Source organism: Lipotes vexillifer, unplaced genomic scaffold (genome assembly GCF_000442215.2).
Source record: "Lipotes vexillifer unplaced genomic scaffold, Lipotes_vexillifer_v1.1 scaffold1586, whole genome shotgun sequence".
NCBI lineage: Eukaryota > Metazoa > Chordata > Mammalia > Artiodactyla > Lipotidae > Lipotes > Lipotes vexillifer.
The window spans coordinates 712,444-734,225 of record NW_006792103.1 but is presented as its reverse complement, the minus strand read 5'-3'; the positions used below and the strand labels follow the sequence as shown (position 1 = coordinate 734,225).

Genomic DNA, 21,782 nt, shown 5'->3' with positions numbered 1-21,782 from the left:
AAAAAAAAAAAAAAAAGAAAAAGAAAAAAAAAAAAGAAATAAATATGCTCAATATTTGTTAAATGTTGTTGGTGTACATATCTTTGTATATATTCAACACAATAGGTAACCAGAATCAAAGGGATGTATATAACTTAGATTCCTTAAAACCTATTTTTGGAAAGTACCAATCTTTACATTATTTTCATATTTCCTATTATCTTAAATCAGTAATAAACTTATTTCATTATATAACATGTAATAACACAACTCTCTGGAATATCTATGACTATCCCAACAGAAAATTAAGCTAATATTTCACTTGTTTATACAAAATTTGACTTATTCTGATTCCACTGAGTAATTTTTCCAAGTGGAACATGAAATATCAGGATATACACTTACACTTCTTTAACACTACATTTTAATAATTGAAATATATAATCATGAGTGAAATCCAGAGAATTATTTCAAATGTGTTGCTAAGTTCTATGTCCTTGAGAGGATACTATTATTTTTAAAGCAAACAGGTCACTCTTTAGGAAATATACCTTAAAAAAATCTCTTTAGTGAAAACGTTGTTTGAAGATTATAATCAATGTTTTAAATTTTACTTATATTTTTCTTTCCATATTCATCAATAATATGAATTACATGATTTCCACAGTGTGAAATGAATATTGTTTAATAAGTGAAACATGACAAGAACCACAGTAGAAGGTAGAAATTTACTGAAATGTTCCACCACAGTTAAGAGGAGGGGAAAGCTATCATATTTTAAACTTTGATAACACAGTAGAAGGTCAAGATAGGCTCCTGCTCCCACAGTTGGGTAAGAAAAGGTCTTACTAGGTGAGAACTAAGATTATTGCTGAGAAAATTGAAAGCAGCAATGCCTAAGTCTCATATATAATACCCAGCTTCATAGCAGGCTCTTTAAGGGACTGAGATATAAAACTTGCCAACTTCCACTTAAATTCTTAGTGAGTTTTAATTTTAAGGTAAGAACTTATAAATAATTAATTTTGAATAGTAGCAACTGAGGCATGGGAAATAATATATAACCATTTGCAAGGCATAAAATAAGTGTTCACCTGGGTTTCTGAATTTGGGGTCTATATTTCAATGTAAATAGTTTCCTTTGTGATCCTACTTATTTACTTTATTTTACCTTATGTATTTCAAAATATTATTCTAAAAAGGGTAAACAGATTTTACAAGACTGACAAAATCAAGCCATATAAAAGTTAGGAAACACTGACCTGTATATTTAAATCTTTCTTAGGTAAACAATTTGGTTGTCTTTTAAAAGTGATTTAATATCTGTCAGAATTCTATTCTTAAATAGTTTACTTTTTCTGTTATATATGTTTATAATAGTTCAGAGTTTGTATGTGCCATTTACCTGGATAGATACAGATTATAGCTCTGCTTATTTAGTGGCTGCTATTCCAAACTGCAAGCATTTGCAGAGGATACTCCACAAATAGAGCTAATTCATATGTTTTTAAACCACAGAATTTATTTTCTTACAGCTCTGGAGCCTGGAAGTTCAAGATCAAGTAGTTGGCAGGGTTGGTTTCTCCTGAAACTTCTCTCCTCAGCTGGTACATGGCTGTCTTCTCCCTGTGTCTTCACATCTTTTTTTTTTTTTTTTAACATCTTTACTGGAGTATAATTGCTTTACAATGGTGTGTTAGCTCCTGCTTTATAACAAAGTGAATCAGCTATACATATACATATATCTCCATATCTCCTCCCTCTTGCGTCTCCCTCCCACCCTCTGAATCCCACCCCTCTAGGTGGTCACAAAGCACTGAGCTGATCTCCCTGTGCTATGCAGCTGCTTCCCACTAGCTATCTATTTTACATTTGGTAGTGTGTATATGTCCATGTCACTCTCTCACTTTGTCCCAGCTTACCCTTCCTCCTCCCCGTGTCCTCAAGTCCATTCTCTATGTCTGTGTCTTTATTCCTGTCCTGCCCCTAGGTTCTTCAGAACCATTTTTTTTTCCTTTTAGATTCCATATATATGTGTTAGCATACAGTATTTGTTTCTCTCTTTCTGACTTACTTCACTCTGTATGACAGACTCTAGGTCCATCCACCTCACTACAAATAACTCAATTTAGTTTCTTCTTATGGCTGAGTAATATTCCATTGTATATAGGTGCCACATCTTCTTTATCCATTCACCTGTCGATGGACACTTAGGTTGCTTCCATGTCCTGGCTATTGTAAATAGAGCTGCAATAAACATTGTGGTACATGACTCTTTTTGAATTATATTGACTGACACTATTGAAACAAGACCCAGTATTGTAACAACCCAGCTTTAAAAGCATATGATAGTACATGCAGATTTGATGAGGATTTCTAAGGGAAAAATCATTTTATAATCATCAAGTGAAGTTGTACGTTTTTAATCATTTTTCCTCTCGTATAGTCGCCTTTGAAAGATTTTTTAATTTCCAGGTATCCGGCATAGCTTCCTACTTATTTCATCACCTTTGCTACTTACTTCTCCTAGTCTCAAAGTACATGGGAGTTACGCAGTGTAACACAAAAGAATAGGCCAGTGAGCATTTTCTTTCACTTATATACAACCATTGCAATGACACAACTCCAGATCAACATAAGCTCAATGTAGACTATCTCTCTAAATATGATAGAAGAATACTAAAAAAAAGAAAAACAAACATCACAGTGCTTCAAAGTATTATTCAGATATCATTGAAAATTGTCCTAGAATCAGACAGATTTATTTTGCATTTATACTGTAAAGATGAGATAAGTAAATATAATAGGTTTTTTTTTAATAGACTTGTAAAAAGTAAAGCTACTTAGGAATTACTATTTTTTCTTTTTTATAAAGAAATTATTTCTTTATAAAGCTGAAATCTTAAAAATAAATTTGGATGTATCTCTGAAGGACAAGAAGTATAATCTCATGTTTGGGGCAAGAAATGACTTCCCTACATCTGTATTATGTAATATAGTAAGCTGATTAACAGCAGCAGCATTATACTTTTGATAAAACACCTTCAATGTTTAGAGATTTTCTGAGCATTAGCTGCATAATTGAAGAAATAAATATATTACAGAATTTTAAAATAAGATATTTTAGGGTAATTAATATAAAATGTTATACATTTGTATAACATATCAAGTAATTTAAAGCAATTATATGATTCAACTCTAATTTTCATGCTCATCATATTGTGCAAGGTACAGTTTAACTTTTTAAAAACTCTATATTATTTTAGCATTGCTTCCAAAGTTAAGAGAATTGCAAGTACACAAAATACCATGGTAATAAGTACATATTCAGAAATACTTATTTACCACGTGTATGAAGAGTAATATTTTATTATTTTGGAGGAAGATAGATTAATTTTCCTTGGGCATGATAGCATTTTTTTTTTACAGAACATTTCTGTTCAGTTAAACATTAAATTCTGTATGTTAGTTAAAAGTAAATGATTTTATTAAAAAATAACAGCAATATCTAGGGTCAGCCAAGTTAATAACAGTCTAACATGTGAAAATGGTAATAATACACATATTGATGAGAGAAACCAAACACTTTTAATGTAGAAAAACATGTTACTATTTCTCATAACCCCGTTTTATCAACAAAAAGAGATGTAAAGTGTTCCCTTATCTATAGAAGTATTTTCTAAAAAAGTCAATGTTGGAAACAGCAAGAAGAAAAGATTACCCCAATTTTGTCCAGAACAATAAAGATATATTGTATTAGTAGACATGCACACACAGAAACATGTAAAATATAAATATCTTGAGGATATTTTGAGTATTTTATTAGTAGTTATAGCAGTTATAGTACTTATAGTTCTCAATGTTATTTCATTTTTACTTCAAAAATAGCAGAAAGAAAGCAAATAAGCAAAATTATTTACTCAGCAACTACAGCAAATTAATACACCTTTAAAATATGTTTTTTCGGGGCTTCCCTGGTGGCACAGTGGTTGAGAGTCCTCCTGCCGATGCGGGGGACACGGGTTCATGCCCCGGTCTGGGAAGATCCCACATGCCGCGGAGCGGCTGGGCCCGTGAGCCATGGCCGCTGAGCCTGCGGGTCCGGAGCCTGTGCTCCGCAATGGAAGGGGCCACAACAGTGAGCGAAAAAAAAAAAAAAAAAAAAAAAAAAAAAAATATATATATATATATATATATATATATATGTTTTTTCAAAATCCTGAGAGATGATATAATTATCACCTTCTATCTATAAAATTCTTATTTTACTAGTTTCCATTTTCAGTGGATGTTGAAGTATAATACCATTTTGTTAACTGTAAGAAATTCAAGTTATCTCACTAAAGTATTGATAGTATGTTTTCCCTTCCCAGGTCCTCAAAGATTCTATAAAATAACAAACATCTTAAAGATGTATCTCTAAAGAACCAAATTATGTATTGCTATTGTATGACATGAGTAAATGTGATTAGGCATATTCCTCACTCTAGAATATCTGAGTGCCATGTTCAAAAGTTTCATTGGTCAACTTTGAACAATTCACTAGCATTTCTTTTGTTTGCTAGTTTTACATGGATAGTGGAAATTCTTCATATACACTGTTGCCTGCTGCCCCTAGCTGTTACTTCATAACGTCAGTTCAAATCACATAGAGGTAGTAGTCAGAGGACTGATTATTCCCCTCCTAAATACACATACATACACACAGAACAAAAGGTACGCACATTTTCAGGCACAAATACTATCTGCCTCAGTCACTAATGATGACATGATGTCTAACAGTCAAAATTACTAGAAACATCAAAAAGCAAGAAAGATAAGGCCCACTGTCAAGAGACAAAGCAATCAACAGAGTCAAACTCAGCTAGGACACATGTTGGGACTATCAGGCAGGGAATTTAAACTATCTTAGAAAGGATGGACAATATCTCCTGCATGAAAAGCTGAAGAAATATCAGCAGATAGACGGGGACCATAAAAAAGAGTCAAATGGGAGGCCGGTGGTGAAGAAGGACGCCATGTGCCGTGCGGCCCTGGGCCTGGCACACAGTGGGTGGGATGGAGACGACTTCTGAGTAGCACTTGGAGGACACAGTGAAGAATCCATCCATTGATGGAGCCCTGGTCACAGATTCACAGGGACTTAACCTGGGCTGCCGTGGGACCCGGTCAGATGAGCAGGTTCGGGTGATATCTGTTCTGGCCCAGCAAGCAGCTAAGCTAACCTCTGACCCCACTGATATTCCTGTGTTGTGTCTAGAATCAGACAATGGGAACATCATGATCCAGAAACACAAAGGCGTCACAGTGGCATTGCACAAAATGGCCTTCTGACGTCTCACGTCAGCTCTCCAGAAGCCTGTGATAGGGACTACAGTCTACCTATGTTAATTATCTTAAAGAGTTATTAAAGTTTCAATAGTTAGGTCACTCATTTAATATGCACTGGACATTTTTCTACTAATTTTAGAGTAAGCACTTTTTGACATTGTACGGACTGACCTATCAAAATGTTAGTAAGAAAAGATCTTGTTTTGAAGCAACAGGTCTAGATCACTTTGTATATAGAATTTTGTTATGGTCAATAAATCTGGTTAGCGGAGAAAAAGTCAAATGGAAATACTAGAAATAACAGAAAGTAGAGTGTGGTAAAATATTAGAAAATTAGCTTGGAGTCAGTTTATAGAGATCTTAAACATCTAGTTAAGAGGTTAAGACAGGGTGTAATTTTCAATGACAGTGACCAAAAACTTCTGAACAAAGGTACTTTTTAAGTAATGAATTAAGAAGATGACTTCAGCAGTAGTGTATGGAATGAATTAGAGTAGGAAAAGGCTGACTTGTAGTAGAAGTTTGGAAACAGAAGAAGGTATGGATGACAAACATAAATCACAAGGTACAAAATATACAATATACAGAATTATACAAACAGAATTTTAAGGTTAGAAGGAATCTCAGAAATTGTATAATTCAATCTCTCTCATTTTAGAAATGAGCAAACTAAGGCTCACAGAAACTTGGTCAAAGTCACACAATTAGATATTTTTTGAGCTGGAATTTGAATTGTGTTTTCTTGGTTCTAAAGCCTGTTAACTTCTTTGACCAGGGATGTTTTTTTTTTTCCCCCTCTATATAATGTTTGGCAAGTCACCATATGAATTAAATGAAAGACATGAATAAACCAAGGAAAGAGCCTGAAATTCCCAGCCTCCAAAATGAAAGGATGATCTATTAACAGAAATAGAAGAATTCTTAGGAAGAACGAGAGTAACTTCAGGTTTGGACTTAAATTTGTGAAGCGTTGCAAGAATATTCTTGTACAGATGTCAGTCAGATAATCAGACAGTTTGAGAAGTCACTGTATTATATTAATATTTCACTATTCATTAGAGAGGCTAAAAAGAGAAGTGGTTAATAATGGCAGATGCAAGGACATAACAAGGATAAATATGTGTAAAAAGATACAGCAAATAAGAACCATGGAGAAAATCATTTAAAATAAAGTGCTGGAAGCAGAGGTCAGACTGTAGAGGGTTAAAGCTTAGGAGCTGATGAAGGAGTGGAGAAAGCATATGTAAAAATACATAGTCAAGAAACATGACCTAAGTAAGAGAGAGAAATTGATCATTCTCCAAGGAGCTTGAAGGTGTGGCAGAATAGAAAGAAGGTATTATTAAGGAGATTTCAACAGTCCTCCGTAACGACAATTTGAGGAAAAACAAATTAGTAAAGTAAGAGAGATTGAAATGTAAGAGAAACAAGAAATAATGAATGGAGGAAAATTCCAGAGAAATTAAGAAAGTGTACAGTCAGAAACACAAATAGATTACTTGTGATGGAGAAGAAAATGCTTCTAAGAGGAAAGGAGGTTTGTAACAATGCAAAGAAATTAAGGCAAAAAGGGGAGGGGTAGTTCAGGAAGTGTGAATTACTTAGATTTGATCCCATTCACTAAGGGCTTTCAGTATACTTCTCAGATAGGGCATCTACAGGAAAACATTCTACATTCCACACAGGAATCTCATCCTCCTGTGACTCCACTAGTTTTGTCAGAAGCCTTTCTCTAATTAGGGTCCTAGTCATGGCCCCAAATACCTTAAGAAAAGACCATTCACTGCCTCTCTTCAAACACCATGGCATCCCTCAGCACTACTCTAGCCTCAGGTCAGACCCCTCCTAGAACCTAACTCAGTTCTGGCACCGAAACAACTTTCAATTCTGGCACCAAAACAACATAGGATAAATTTAGGAGGTATATCACTTCTATGTAAGCATCTTATCTCGGTAATTCTTAGTATCAAGTAAAGGGCAAGCCCAATTGCCCCCTGATATCTTCTCTCTAAAGTCTTCATTTCTTGTACTCTCTTCTGTACCATTTTAATCTCCTCTGATTCTCTTAGCTATATTTTCTAGAATCCTTAACCACTGTTAACTAACTTCCTTATGTCATCAACCATTCTGCAGAATGGTTTCTGCATATCCCTACCTTAAATAACATTTAGCTCAACTCTGCAGACTCTCCTTCCAGTGTAACTCTCACCTGCAGAAGCTACTTATTCTTTCACATTTCAAAGTCCATGGATTTAGGAGAGATTGGTTCCCTAGAGACACTCTGGCCATTACTCTCCCACTGTAATGTACATGTCCTTATTTCTATTAAGCATGCCCCTTGGCTATAAGATCCATTATTAATTCAGGCTGCTAATATCTATCCAACTTCCAATCACTATCCCTTAGTCATTGATAATTTGAGGAATTGGGTGTCAGCCGTCTTCTTTACTGTAATTCCTATGGTAATGCTAGGAGATTTCAATGCACATGCAGAAAATTGTTCAATAATCTTGAACCACAACTCTTGTATCTTCAAGACTCCAATAATTGTCACTTTTCTCCTGCATCAGCACTCCCTCCTGGGGAAACACTGTGGATCTTAGAATCCAATGAAACTATTTAAACTCAGAAATATTAAACTCCAATATCTCAAACTGATGACAATCATTTTTTCTGTCAGGTGTTTTATAATCTCACTCCCAACTTACTTGCTCTCCATTTGATACTTTTTGTTCCTTGGTCCAACCGATTCCTGCCAATATAGAGCACCCTCTTTGCTTTTCTTCCATCCTTCTCATCCTAGAGTCTATGACTGATCATCTGAATCCCTCCTATAAAAACACTCAGATTCCCTTTTACACCAAATCTTCCAAACATTCATCAAAACCCTAAAATTGGTTCAATGCCATAATCTGATTCTTCAACATCTAGGCAACTGGGTATTGCTTAAGCAAAGCATACATTCATACAGGTTGACACATTACAAATTCATGGTTTCCAACATTTGCCATGGTGGCATCACCAAAAATCTTTTTACTTATATTTAATCAGTTCCCATCAGTTTTTACCCAACAACTATTTAAACTTTCTCATTTTCAATCAAACATCGTATTCAACCTCTGGGAATCCTCAGGAATTCGTCTCAAAAACAATCATGTAATCTCAATTACAGCAACAACAAAATTGAGGTTATCAAACAAAATTACCTTCAATTTAACATCCTTTAAAAACTTAACTCAGTTCCAACTCTCTCATCTATTCTCCCCTTGTCTCAATGGTAAATAAGAGCTTCTTTATGTTCACAAACTCCACCTGTGTGGTCAGCCCTACCTACTGCTCTAAGACCTTTCTTCCAGTCATCCTCTTTTTTTTCCTGTGTTTTCAACCTATCTTTTCTTCCTAAAGCATTCTTTCCTCCAAGCCTATCAACACAGGGTATATTTCTTACTCTAAAAGAAAGAAACCTACTCTGGTATCACACACCCCTATCTAATACTTCTCCTCCATACTCTTTTGGTGTATTTATTTTCTTATCTCTCAGTCATGCCTCAGGCCACTGAATTCTGCCTTTGTTCCCCCACAACCCTTCCAAAATCATCAGTGGAAGTCACCAATGACTTCTGCCTTGACAAATCAATGGGCATTTTTCATTTATTATTGCTGACATTATTTCTTCCTTCTTAAAACTCTCTAATTTTTTAGCTCTATTCTTCTTACTTTTCTCATTCTTCCTTCACTATGTCCTTCAGAAATTTCTCTTCCTTCGTCTACCACGTAAATGTTAATGTTTCCCATGGCAGAGGAAAACTCCTTGGCTCTCATTTCATGGGTAGTCTTTCTGGTTGATTTCACTTTCATTTTGTGGCTACTTCCCACTAGCAGTAAATTTACTCGCAAAGTGCTCTACGTAGACTAAACTATTTCTTTAAGCTTGAAAATTATTTATTTTACTCCTTGCTAGAGGTTTCCTCTTAGCCCTCTCAATAATTCCAAAACTGAACTTGTCTCTCACCTAAACTGATTCCTCTCCTAACAATTCCCCCCATCTTTGTTAAGGTACCACAGGCACCCAGTTACCCAAGCTGTAAGACTAGGAGCGTTTCTTGACTCTTGGTTCCCCCTCAACATCCAAATCCCATTGTTTACCAAGTATTATTGATTTTAATTGATTAACTCTCATCTTCTATCTCTCCATCCACTACCTTACTTAGTTCAGGCCCTCAAAGAGTTTCTGCTGTCCTAGAACAAGGCAAATACCTCGGTATGTGCTTTTCTTTTCCATACCCTTTTCTCTCAAATCAACCACCCACAGAGTCTCTAGAGTAATTATTCTAGAGTGAATAAATGTATGATAGCCATCCCCAAACTAAAACTCTTCAAAGTACCTCTATCACATACAGTCTTAGACCTAAGTTCCTTAACAGAGTATACAAGATTATTCATAATCGGGACCATCTCCATCATTCCAGATACATTTCTTGCTATTCCCTGCCTTGTGGCTAATGCTCCAACAGCACTAAAACATGGTGTTTATTACTTTAGTAACTTTGCTCATATATTTCTTGAAAATTCCACCAACATCCTACCTTACCTCCCCCTAAATAATTCTAATTCTTCCTTTAAGATATAGCCTAGTTGTCATCTCCTCCATCACATTTTTATGTAAAAGTTGCCACGCTGTCCACCAGCAATGTCAGTGATATCTTAATATGCTATGTATAGCTTTAAGTAAAGATAATTACTAGGAGGAAAAGTAGGGTTGGGGGTAAATTTTAAAATATAAAAGATATATTTATTGAAATAAAGGATATATCTTAAAGGGAAATCAATAAAAGGTAACCTGATATCCATTCTAAATATGTTTGTTTAAATGTTCAATGTGTTTTAAAATACACAATGATCAGAGATAATTTTGCACTGGTCAGCATAACCTGTTCAGAAGAAAAAAAAGTTTCGATTCTTAATATTAGTTAAATATTTGTTTCCTGAGGTAGTATAAAAGAAATTTAGCAAACATTATTTAAGCTTCTCTTCATCTGTTCCAAAGAGAAAGCACTCATAATATTTCATTTTACAAACATGAAACAGAGAGACCAATTGTTGTGATTCTTCACATATTGGAGATGCCATGTTGAGTTTACTACATTTATTCCATTCATAAAATTCCAGATTTCATACAGCCAAACTATGGTCTGCTTGGAACTTTTAACACATATTTATTCACAGAAAGGGAATTCCCAGACCATGATAGTTAATGCCACCTTGAAATCTAGACCAGGAAACTGGATACTTAGAAAGTTGGTGCCAATTTCTTTTTATTCTTTCCACAATGCTCAATAAAGAGGTCACTTTTCCTTTAAATGTTCAGTTATTTTTTCTCAAGTAGGTAGTTAGGGAGAACTTGGGTAATTTATATCAAAAACCATTTGGCAAGAGACAGAAATTGATACCACATTTGGACTTTGTCAAATAGGTAAAAGCAGAACAATGTAGCAAGGGAACTGAGGATATTTCTGAGAATGGATTCAACCTCTGGATATGTAAGTAAGTAAAGAAAAGTGGAGACTAATTGGGAAAGGTAAATGGGTAAAGAGAGTGCAGTTGTCTATTGAGATAAAAGAAACAGTGAGTTAAAAGTAACTCAATGAAAGAATAAGAAGGAACCATGTGTAGTTCTTGTCCAAGAGTGAAGTATTTTGTATTCATTGTAAATGGAAAGTAACCTTTAAAAATTAAATAAAATATTAAATTTTTAAAAAAAATTTAAAAGATTTCAAAGGTAGAACCATTTCAAGTGATGATAATATTCAGAGCATGGCCACAGGAGTGACTGAGTGAAGTAGGACTGGGGGTAGAGTTCACTACCTCCAATTTGAGATGGTCAAGGAAGTGAGTGGGTGCTGAACAGATCATTCAGGTGAATGCTAACAGCACTCAGGCTCATGGCAGAAATTGTGATAAAGAGGAAGACTAAAGACACATGCATAAAATAGCATAACCAAGAGGTCAACAGATGATATCAATGTGTAAGGGAAATGGGTGATTGTGTTCAGTTGTATTACCTACAAAGGTTCAGGGGTTAAACAAGAAGCATGGAATATTAAGGTAATAAATAAAGAAGAAGGGATAGGTGACTAGATGAGTTTTTATATTTTCAACAATCCCCATACTCTCATAGTGGATTGAAATGGGAGTCAGCGGGACTGAGTAACTCAGAAAGTTAGCAGAGTGAAATAAATGATCAAAGTCACTTTAAAAAAAAATCAAAGGAAGGAAATATTAAGCTGAACATTCAGTACAGCATTTACTACTTTGGAAGAGGCATACGAATGCAATAGGCAAGGAGCCTATAGGTAGATGCAAGGAGTATAACCAACCATATATTCTGGTTCTTGGTTCGGGTAGTAGATTCATAAATGCTTATTTTATTACTATGCTTTGAAACATGCACACATTCTTTTGTATGTGTCAAAGTAATAACGATAAAAGATAATATTTTAAAAAGCAACTAAAGACTGCATTCTCACAAAATCTATCTAACTTATCCGGAGTAGGTATACACTAGACTCACAAATTTGAATCATTTAAGTGACAGCAAATCTTATAGTAAGTTATTTGATAACTTGTTTTCTAAAACTGATTTTTCTAACCTTGTATTACTTTAATATAAACATCAATGATATTGTGTTTCCTGAAATATAAACTAAATTATGGCACAAAAGACAATTCAGAAATCTCTCTTTCAAAATAGGCCAGCTAGGCTGAGATTGAGAATTTGAGTAAGTACATGAAATTGATAACCAACCTAGAGCTGATGAAAAACTGGTTCTATCTATGTTGGGTTACTGAAAAAATAAATGATATGAAGCAGACAAGCTACTTATTGATAATTAAGAAAAATACAGAGTATAAAAAACTAATGTGGTTCATGATCTTAATTTACATTTAAATGGAAAGATACCAGTGTAAGAAGAATAAGCCTATAATCAGTAATGTCTCATTCATGCCACCCACCTTAAGAAAGGTCTTGCCCAATTATAAGGATTATAAAACTCTTTTTTGCCCAATTACAAATTATAAAACCGCTTTTCACATTTCTGTAAGATAAATGTATGATCATTGCAACCAGAAAATAGTCTGAATGTAATATACAGCAATAATAAAAATCATTAACAACAACAAAGTAAAAATTATTTAGTATTGAAGCAAAATAACAGAAAAAGAGACTGAGAAATGTAAAAGAAAATAAAATATAGCAATAACCACTATCATATAATAAACTGGAAGGCACTAAATTTCAATTACATTTACTGAAAGATATCACAAAATTTGAATTATTAGGAATTTATTATTGATGATATCTCTATGTTTCCTTCCACATTTGTCTATATGAATTCAATCCTTAGGAATTTACCCATTAGTTTCAATTATTTTTTTCTAAGCTCTTTCATTATCAACTCTTAATTAACTAAACTAATAGGATAAAAGTGGTCACACATAACCCAAATCACTTTGAAACCATAGTCAGAGTGAGTACAGCACATAATTCCTTATCTATACAGCTGAATCCACAACCACATTATCATTGCCGTTTTCTCTGCCTACCGGGCCTAAAAATGTTGTCACTGAACTGGCTCAAATCCCTAAAGCTACGTTTAGCCTTGAGAAACTGCAAGCTTTACAGACCTTCTTTCCCCACTCGATTTCCTTCTAGGATTAACTAGAAAGCTAATCCTCCTTTCTGTTAAATGCCAGGTAATTTATATTTCCCTTCAGTACAAGGAGAATGGTGGTAGACTAGAAATATTGGGTCTGAGTAGACAGACCCAGTATTCTCCAGGGATCTGGGTTCATCTACTATGACCAACGAGTAGATCACAGCCACCTTTGACAAGGTAACCATAAACCTGAGTTTACCCTCATAAACCTCAGTCCAACCTAAGCACTTTCAAGGACTGACTGCAGAAGGAGGTAGGGGAAGTGGGTTGTTAAGATATGCACCAATCAACTAGTGCTGCCTAAATATCTAATTATCAACTAGTGCTGCAGAGGAAGGTGAGCTGTCAAATGCAATTAATTTTTAATAATACTGTTATTCTACTTTTGTATGTAATAAGAGTCAAATGTAATTTCTGGTGAGTTAAACTTTTAGAATCATCAAAGAGATGATCCTAGCCCATTAAGGGAAGCTGTATTTTTGACATCCTAACACAATTAAAGTGTTTATATATGCTTTATTTTCTACTATTTTATAAGGATAATACTTCTGTGTTTCATCAATAACCATATATGTATATATAAAAACAAAAATAGAAGTGAGTTATATCATATCAATAGATAGGCACATGCAATTCTACGAACAGACTCAATTGTAAGAAAAATATACCTGCCATCCCTGTGATGATGTTCAATGGTCTGACTGTATCTGGAGCGAGGTAGAGTAAGAAAATGACTGCAAGCATGGTAGAAACAAGAATATAAATGAGACTCAGGAAAGAAATGAGAAAGTACATTTTAATTTTTAAAAGTGAGATTCAAAAAAGATAAGCAGATAGTAAGCAAAGCAAATGAAAACTGTTACTGGAAAGCTTGCTCCTTCCTCCCAATGTCCATTGTAATATGGCAGTGCTAAAGGTTAAAATATGCTAAATATTCTAAAACAAAACACAAGAAAATGTAACAAATTGAGATTAAACAAATAATATTTCAAAATAAAATCTTATCAATTATCACTCAAACATCTTTAGCACCATCTATAAAATGTTATACAATACAGATGCTTTCTCATTTTTTAGGAGGAAAGGTAGAAAGAGAAAAATAATAAAATAACCAGAAAGCTTAAGAGGAAAATAATAAAAGAGGTAATTTCTAATACTTATCACACTTAGGAGATTTTATAAGGTAGCTATTTCTTTTTCAATCATTACTAATTAAAAGTAACTAAAAGAGTTTATAAAATTCCATTTAGTAAGGAGCAAACTGATTCAAATTCCTTTAATTGAATACTAATTTTATTTTGTAAATGTATCAGATGCTATCAATTTTCCATTCACTATGTTTATTATATGTTTATTACATGCTATTGGCTCTGCTACACTTCATGCCTCATGACTACCATAAGCCATCAAAGTAGCACATTGACCTTTTTACCCTTCTGTAGCTGACTCTCTTCTTTCTATAGCACTGATCTAAATTTTTTCTATTTTTTTAAGTCTTTCATGTCAAAACATTTAATTTTGGCAGATGATCATTATGTTTCAGTAAAAAATGGAAACCAATCTTGGTCTCTCTCAACACCTCTAAATACAGAGTACATATATATTTATATCTCCACTTGTCCTCTTTTGCAGCAAACGAAGAGGCAATTCCTCTACTTGTAATCCTACTTCCCACATGACCTTGCTTCATTCATTTTTGTCTCATGCCTTCCCTTCCACAACTGCACTTAATCCTAAAAATAAAACTTCACTAACCTTGCCTTCCTCTGACTTTTTTTCATCATAAAACATCTTAGACATATCTACAATTCTTGCTACCACTTTCTCACTTCTCATGCTTAAAGCTTACTGTGATTTGATTTCTGTCTCTATCATTCTCTTGAGGCTGTGAATATTATCTGTGAAATTCTAAAAAGTCCTTTAATTTCCTCTTGATCTTCGTCACACTCCACTTATCTATGGTTTTAGACAATGATTTTCAACCTCTATTTCTTGACACTCTCTTGGTTTCTGAAACCCTATTCTCTCTGGCTATTAGAAATTTAGAATGGATAACCAATAAGGTCCTATTGTATAGTCCAGGGAACTACATTCCATATCCTGTGATAAACCATAATGGAAAAGAATATTTAAAAATATCTATATGTGTATAACTGAGTCATTTTGCTGCACAGCAGAGATTGGCATGACACTGTAAATCAACTATACTTCAATGAAAAAAAATTGTGTTTATATAATACTTAACTATGTGCCACATACTCCATTAAAGCTTTGTCTATATCTCATTTACTTCCCATAACAACTCTTTGAGATAGGGTCTAGTATTCCCACAGACAGAGAAACTAGGCTGTGAGTGCTTGCGCACAGCCGTAAAGTAAGTAGCAGGACTGGTTTCAAACTCAGGGCTTTCTTCAACCAAAATTCAGGCTCTTAACATGTACACATTGGTCTGGTCTCTGTCTATTAAGTGCTTCTTTATCCATTTCACTTACTGATTCCCTTTCTTTGTATTCCTCAGAGACAGTGGTTTCCCAAGATTTGTTCCTCGACCTTCTTTATACTCCAACACCTTCTTTCTGGATAATATTATTTGTTTTTATAGTGTAAATTCTCACTTTGGTTTAGCCTTGATTTGTCTTTGGGTTTCACATTTCCAGGGGCTTCCTGGGATCTCCACATGGCTGCTTGAGTGTTATGTAGGCTTTTTAGAAAAACACATGTTAATTGTGAGATGAGCAAGACATTGGCCTATTTGGACATCTGGTGCTACATTTGTGAAATAAGGGGGCTGGAGCAGTAGTTTTCCAACCTTCTTTTTGAGCGGAAGACCAGTTGTTTTTCAAACAAAATTTTATGTAAAACCAATATTTAGGAATTCAGTAAAATCAAAATGGCACTGCTACAGAGGGAGGAAGAAGCCTAGACCCTACCCATTTGGCATCATCCTTACCTACAACAGCAATCCTTCACGTACCTCTTTAGAACATAGTACCCTATAATCTCTAAAGGCCCTTCTAGTTTCATATATAACTCTTTAATCCCCCTTTGGAATTTAATATAATACTTCAGCTATTCCTTTTCTTGTAATTCCACTTTCAACTATGGATTTAAATATTTACTTAATAAACCAAGCTTTAAAATCTCAAAATTTAAGTCCTCCATTTTCCTTATTTTCCACATTCAATTGATTTACAAACATTGCTCATTCTAATGCCTAAATAACTCAGATTTATTCCTTCTTTTCCTTTTCTTCTGCCACTACCTTAAATCAGGCTTACCATGTCCACTGAAATAACCTTCTATTAGGTCTCCTTTCCTTCAGAATCCAACCCTCTTCTGGTCCACTCTGTCTATGGAAGTATATTTACAAAGTATGCTTCTGATCATGTAGGCACATTGCTCCAAATCCTTCAGTGTCTTCCCATATCAAAAAACAAGTATATATTCTTTAAAATGGTACACAAATTAAGTTGTAAGCTACATTCAATCTTCATCTCCTATTACTTCCCTTTTCCCATACCACAACTTTTATCTAGGTACAACAGACTACCTAAGATTGTCTAAATAGATCCCATACTCTCCTGACTTCCAGACTCTGTTCATGCTCATCACTCATCCAAGAATGCCCATACTCCCTGTCTCTACTTCATTGCCTTTCAAAATTCTTCTCATTTTTAAAGTCCAACTTCTCTTTGAAGGTCTTTCCAATAGATCCAAGCAAGTAATCTTCTCTCCAATCTGTTCCAATGCTACTATGCTTAGGCCTCTCAATCTTCTACATGTTATAACTAGTTGGTATATCATATAATTAGTTGGTATGAATTACTTAGTATAATCAGTAGGATCATCTGTTTATCTAGACCAGGAGGAAGCCTATTTTAAATCTTTGTGCATAATTCCTGACCCACTCAATAAATATATTTTGGGTTGAACTAAAAAGTATAACACACTTATGCTGTTTTCATGGTCAACCTACTGTCCAAAGAGAGCAGTTGTTCACATAATCATAGAAACATTCTAGAACTGTAAACAAAAAATTACAAACCTATGTAGTATAAGAAAATAGGGAAAACGGTATGAAAAAGAGACTTTCCTGGCTTTACAAAGAGGAGAAAGAAAATCCAGCAGTAGTGATGTTGGGATTTATTGAATTAAAAAGGAATCAACTGTCTCTGAAAATTACTTAAGAGCAACAAAAATGTGTAAAATTCAAAGCTTGTTAAAATTTTCATATTCATAGAACATATATATCATCATCCAATTTCTAATATTTTCCTTGGGGAGGTTTATAATTAATTTTGTCTCTATAACACGAAAGAAAACATTATGCAGGAATCACCTTCATCAAGCAACAGTTTGTTTTATTTCCCTTTTTGTGATGGTCAATTTTATGTGTCAACTTAATTGGCCAAGGGGTGTCCACATTAAACATTATTTCTGGGTATGTATATGAAGGTGTCTCAGGATGAGATTCTCATTTGAATCAGTGGAATCAGTAGATTTCCCTCTTCATTGTGGGTGGACATCAGGCAATCTGATGAGAGCTTGAGTAGAACAAAAGTAAAAAGGAGGAATTTTTCCCTCTTTTCCTGCCTCATTTTTGAGCTAGACATCTCATAACTCTCTGGCCCTCTGACTGAAATTTATACCATCAGCTCTCAGGTTCTCTGGCTTTTGGACTTGGTCTGAATTATACCACCATTTCATTGGTCTCCACCTTGCAGACAGCAGATGGTAGAACTTTTCAGCCTCCATATTCGTGTGAGCCAATTGCTCATAATAAATCCCTCTCTCTCTCTCTATCCAACCTACTAGTTCTGTTTCTCTGGAGAACCCTGACTATATACTTTTCTATAGATATGTTATACCTCCTAACCTAATCTGGTCATGATCCCCCCTTGAGATGGAGTGAAAAGTATAAAGACGCATCTATGAATATTACACAAATTAACCATACTGTTTTAGTAAGCCCCCTAAAATCCACTTAAGATACAGAAGTCCTTTGCTGCATCCAATTAGTACAACTTAAAAACATTTTATTTATACTTCTCTATTAAAGCATGCTTACTTTTCTCCCCAAATTAACAGATATTATAAAATCTAAGCAATAGTCATGAATATACATAATGAGTTAAAGTTGTTATATTACAAAATGCATTTAATCCAATTTGTTTGAAATTTTTAAAAAACTGAGCAGAGCTGTAATTCACTGTAAAAGAATAAAATAGAAAACTAAAAAAGTGACTAAATTTTAAAAAGAGAAAAAAATGAAGCAACAGATTCTCAAATCATGAGAAAAAAATATCACTATTCAAAGAACTGAACAAGATTACTGATCCAATTTCCTGACACACTCTGATTCTTACTAAGAAATATAATCTTTGAAGACAAAACAAAATTATATTTTTAATTAATTATCCTTCTATATATTTCATTAGCCTGAATGTTACCTTTTAGGACTAGCAGATACATAAAAAGGACTGCAAAAGGAGATAAAAATCTTATTCTTAAGTAACCTTTAGATTTTGAAAGCTAAGTTTCCAACAATCTCAACCTAATTCCAAACTTTCTGCTCTGTCTTTGATATTGTTACTGTTTTGCTACCTTATAGTTCCTAAAATATACTATGATTTAAATAAGCTAAAATATATTCCTGAAATATAATGAATAAAAAGTTGCATTGTTTTTGTACAATGAATTCTCTTTTCATTTACTTTCTCTATACTTTCAAACGTTCAGAGATGTATTTCTCTCATAGTTTATAGCTGAAAGGACCACAAAAAGACTATAAATAGTTATAAGTATGTTTGGCACTTTCTGGTAGCTGGTTGCCTGAAAAAGAGTAGAGAAATAGCGTGTGTGTGAGGTATTTCAGAGATCCATATAACAGGGCATTTTTCTTTTTAGAATATAACTGCATTCATTGAATGCACAGAAGAAAGAAGTTTATGAAGTAATATATCTTCTGCCAGTGTTATGTTTTTTTTCTTATTATGCTAAAAGTATACTCTATGGAATTAAATGCAACCAATATATTTTGGTCTCTAGAATAGACATAAAAATGTGTACTGTAAGATATCTCTGACATGTTACAGAAATAGTATCTAGTACTCTACACTTATTCTAATAGTAAATTAACTCCTGTAAACAAATAAGCTCTTGAAATATTTCTAATACTAAAGTCACATGGTTTGCCCCAGAAAAATGATGTTCCTTGTTGTAGTAGTTACCAGGATTTACCAGAGAAAGAATGATACAAAAAGTATGGGCGATGAAAATGAAGACGAAAGATGTCCATTATAATTAATCATTTTTAGTTAATATCCTTGTATCCAAGTTTCTGAATTACTTGTAATGAAGCTACTTTCTTTTCAAGACATAATAGGAATTTGACTCATGAAAATAAAGTGAGATGTGCAGAGAAAGATCCAATCAAAATTTTATATATAATTTTTTTATGTTACCTATAAGAAAAGGATATTGTTACACCCTTAAGTTTAACCAGGTACTACTAATTAATGTCAAATAGCATCATTTCTCACCCAATATAGCCAATGTAAAAGCATTATCTTCATTCACACTTTCCAATATGTTCCCAAGTCCTGCGTCCTTTGTACTGGGTCTTTCTGATGTACATGTGTATTCTGCCTCTGTGTCTTTGCTTTTGTTCTTGCCTGAATAAACATGCCCATTTTTTCAAGGTCCAACTCATGTCCTATATTCTCTACAAACGTCTTGAAAAAACACCTGAATTGACTGATTTCTCTGCTTAATTGATAAGCACATTAAAATGTAAATTATTTGTAAGCCAAAAATCCTTTTAAAATGTTAAGAGTAAGGCACCTTTTTTGAGTACCATGCAACTGGAGGCACTATGTCACTTAATCTACCCAACAACCCTATAAAGTTGGTACTAATATTCATTTTATAGATAAGGAAATCAAGTGTTAAAGAGATTAGTTTTCACAAAGATACACAGCTAGCAAGTGGCAAAAAGCTTAAATTCAAACCCAATGCCATTTGGTTCCAAATCCCATGAAAAAAGTACATTCCATGAAATACTATTAAGGTCAGTGTGTCAATTCTTACTGACAATAAAGGTTAATGCACCACTCAAAATACCTAAATTTTACCTACTCTCTCAAAGGAAATTCTCTTTTAGGCTTTTTAATCAACAGTATTATTGACTGACTCTATAAAATGCTGTTCATGAAAGTTCACTGTAAGAGGTCTAAAGTATTCTTACCTTCTAAATAGTACATAAAAATTACAATGCTTTCACATGCATTCTATTATAGAAAATCTTTTAGAATATTAGGATAAAACAGAAATTAAGAACCCATTGTTTAATAATGTGATAGACTACCTACATGAATAATACTGTATTTTTATTTTTGATTCTTCATGTTAATGAATAATGATTACAAAAATAACTCAAAATTAATTCATTAGAAATGGTTTTACAGTCCTATTTAAATGAAATTCTATTTTACTTATTTCAAAAAGGATTTGAAACAGCTCACAATTAAGAGTAATTATGATCTGGTAATGTGCAACACAAAAGTAATGAGACCACATGGATCATCTTTCCCCAAAACTTCTGAATTACTTCAACATTTTTACTAAACTAAAAGATTCATAAAGTTATAAAGTAAACAAGAAAATATGACATTTCAATTATGACTAATTCAAATATTAACTAATACCAAGGATTTAATAGCATTTTTCTGGTCACTAACCTTAGGGCTATATGTCTTAAAATATTGATAAAATATTATGCATTTGATATGCGAGTGACTATTTTTGTTTGTAAGTATAATTCTAGAGGTTAATTTTATTCTATTCTTCTCTGCAAGATTTAGACCATACTGTATTATCTTCAGAGAAAATATCAAGTCCATTTTGTATAAACTTGGAAGATTTAAAGCCATTTCAGACTTTTCTCCCTCATCATTTGCTTAACAAACCTTCAATGAACAAGGAGTTTATGAATCATTACATAAATAATTTCCAAAAATTACTGAAGTTCTGTTAGGTAACAAAAAACTCATTTATCCACCCTAATATGACTCCTTCCTAATCACACTAACATATTCACTATTATTGTACTTGATAAGCATCAATTTCTATAGGTAGCATGCCTATAATTACCCCTAAAGACACAGACCACTATGAAAAAGTCAAATAAATGAAAAAGAAATAAAACACTACATTAACTTTCATTCAACACTAACAAAGATATTAATTTAATAATTTCTTATTTCTTCTTAGATCTCAGACACAAAAGCCAACACTTGTTTGACACTATTAAAGACTAAGATATTCCCTATCTTTTCTTTTGGAAAAGTGTACTCCAACACAATGAAATTATAAGCATGAACTGAGTATAACCCTAGATTTAGATAAAACAATTAAATATATAAATATTGACAGCAAATTTTCATATCAATTGATTGAAAACTCCCAAGTGTTTTTACTAAAATTAGTTTAGGATGCATACAAAGAGACTTCTGAGTTCCCATGTTATTTCATCCTAATATTCTCTGAATAGTAATTTAAGCTTTCTATCCTAATCCTTATCTTAAATCCTTTTAATAGTTTTGGGGAAATATAGCATTTTCTATTTTATATGTAACCAAACCATGAATTAGAGGGTTAACCAATTTGCTTAACTTAAAAAAATTAGTAGTAATTAACGTATGTATTGAAACATACCATATTACTTCTAAGTATATCACATTTAATAGAGAAAAT

At 33.4% G+C, this 21,782-nt stretch overlaps 1 protein-coding gene across 5 annotated transcripts in view; it reads right to left on the bottom strand.

The window, feature by feature from the left end:
- Positions 1 to 21,782, bottom strand: part of RIMS2 (regulating synaptic membrane exocytosis 2) — a 583,562-nt gene that overhangs the window by 202,715 nt on the left and 359,065 nt on the right. For 3 of the 5 annotated variants that reach the window (XM_007465315.1, XM_007465319.1, XM_007465317.1), the window contains one exon: positions 13,697 to 13,762. The exons of the other annotated variants lie outside the window; for them this stretch is intronic. In XM_007465315.1, coding sequence (XP_007465377.1) covers positions 13,697 to 13,762 — 66 coding nt within the window. The remainder of the gene's footprint in view (positions 1 to 13,696; positions 13,763 to 21,782) is intronic. 5 annotated transcript variants of the gene reach the window in all.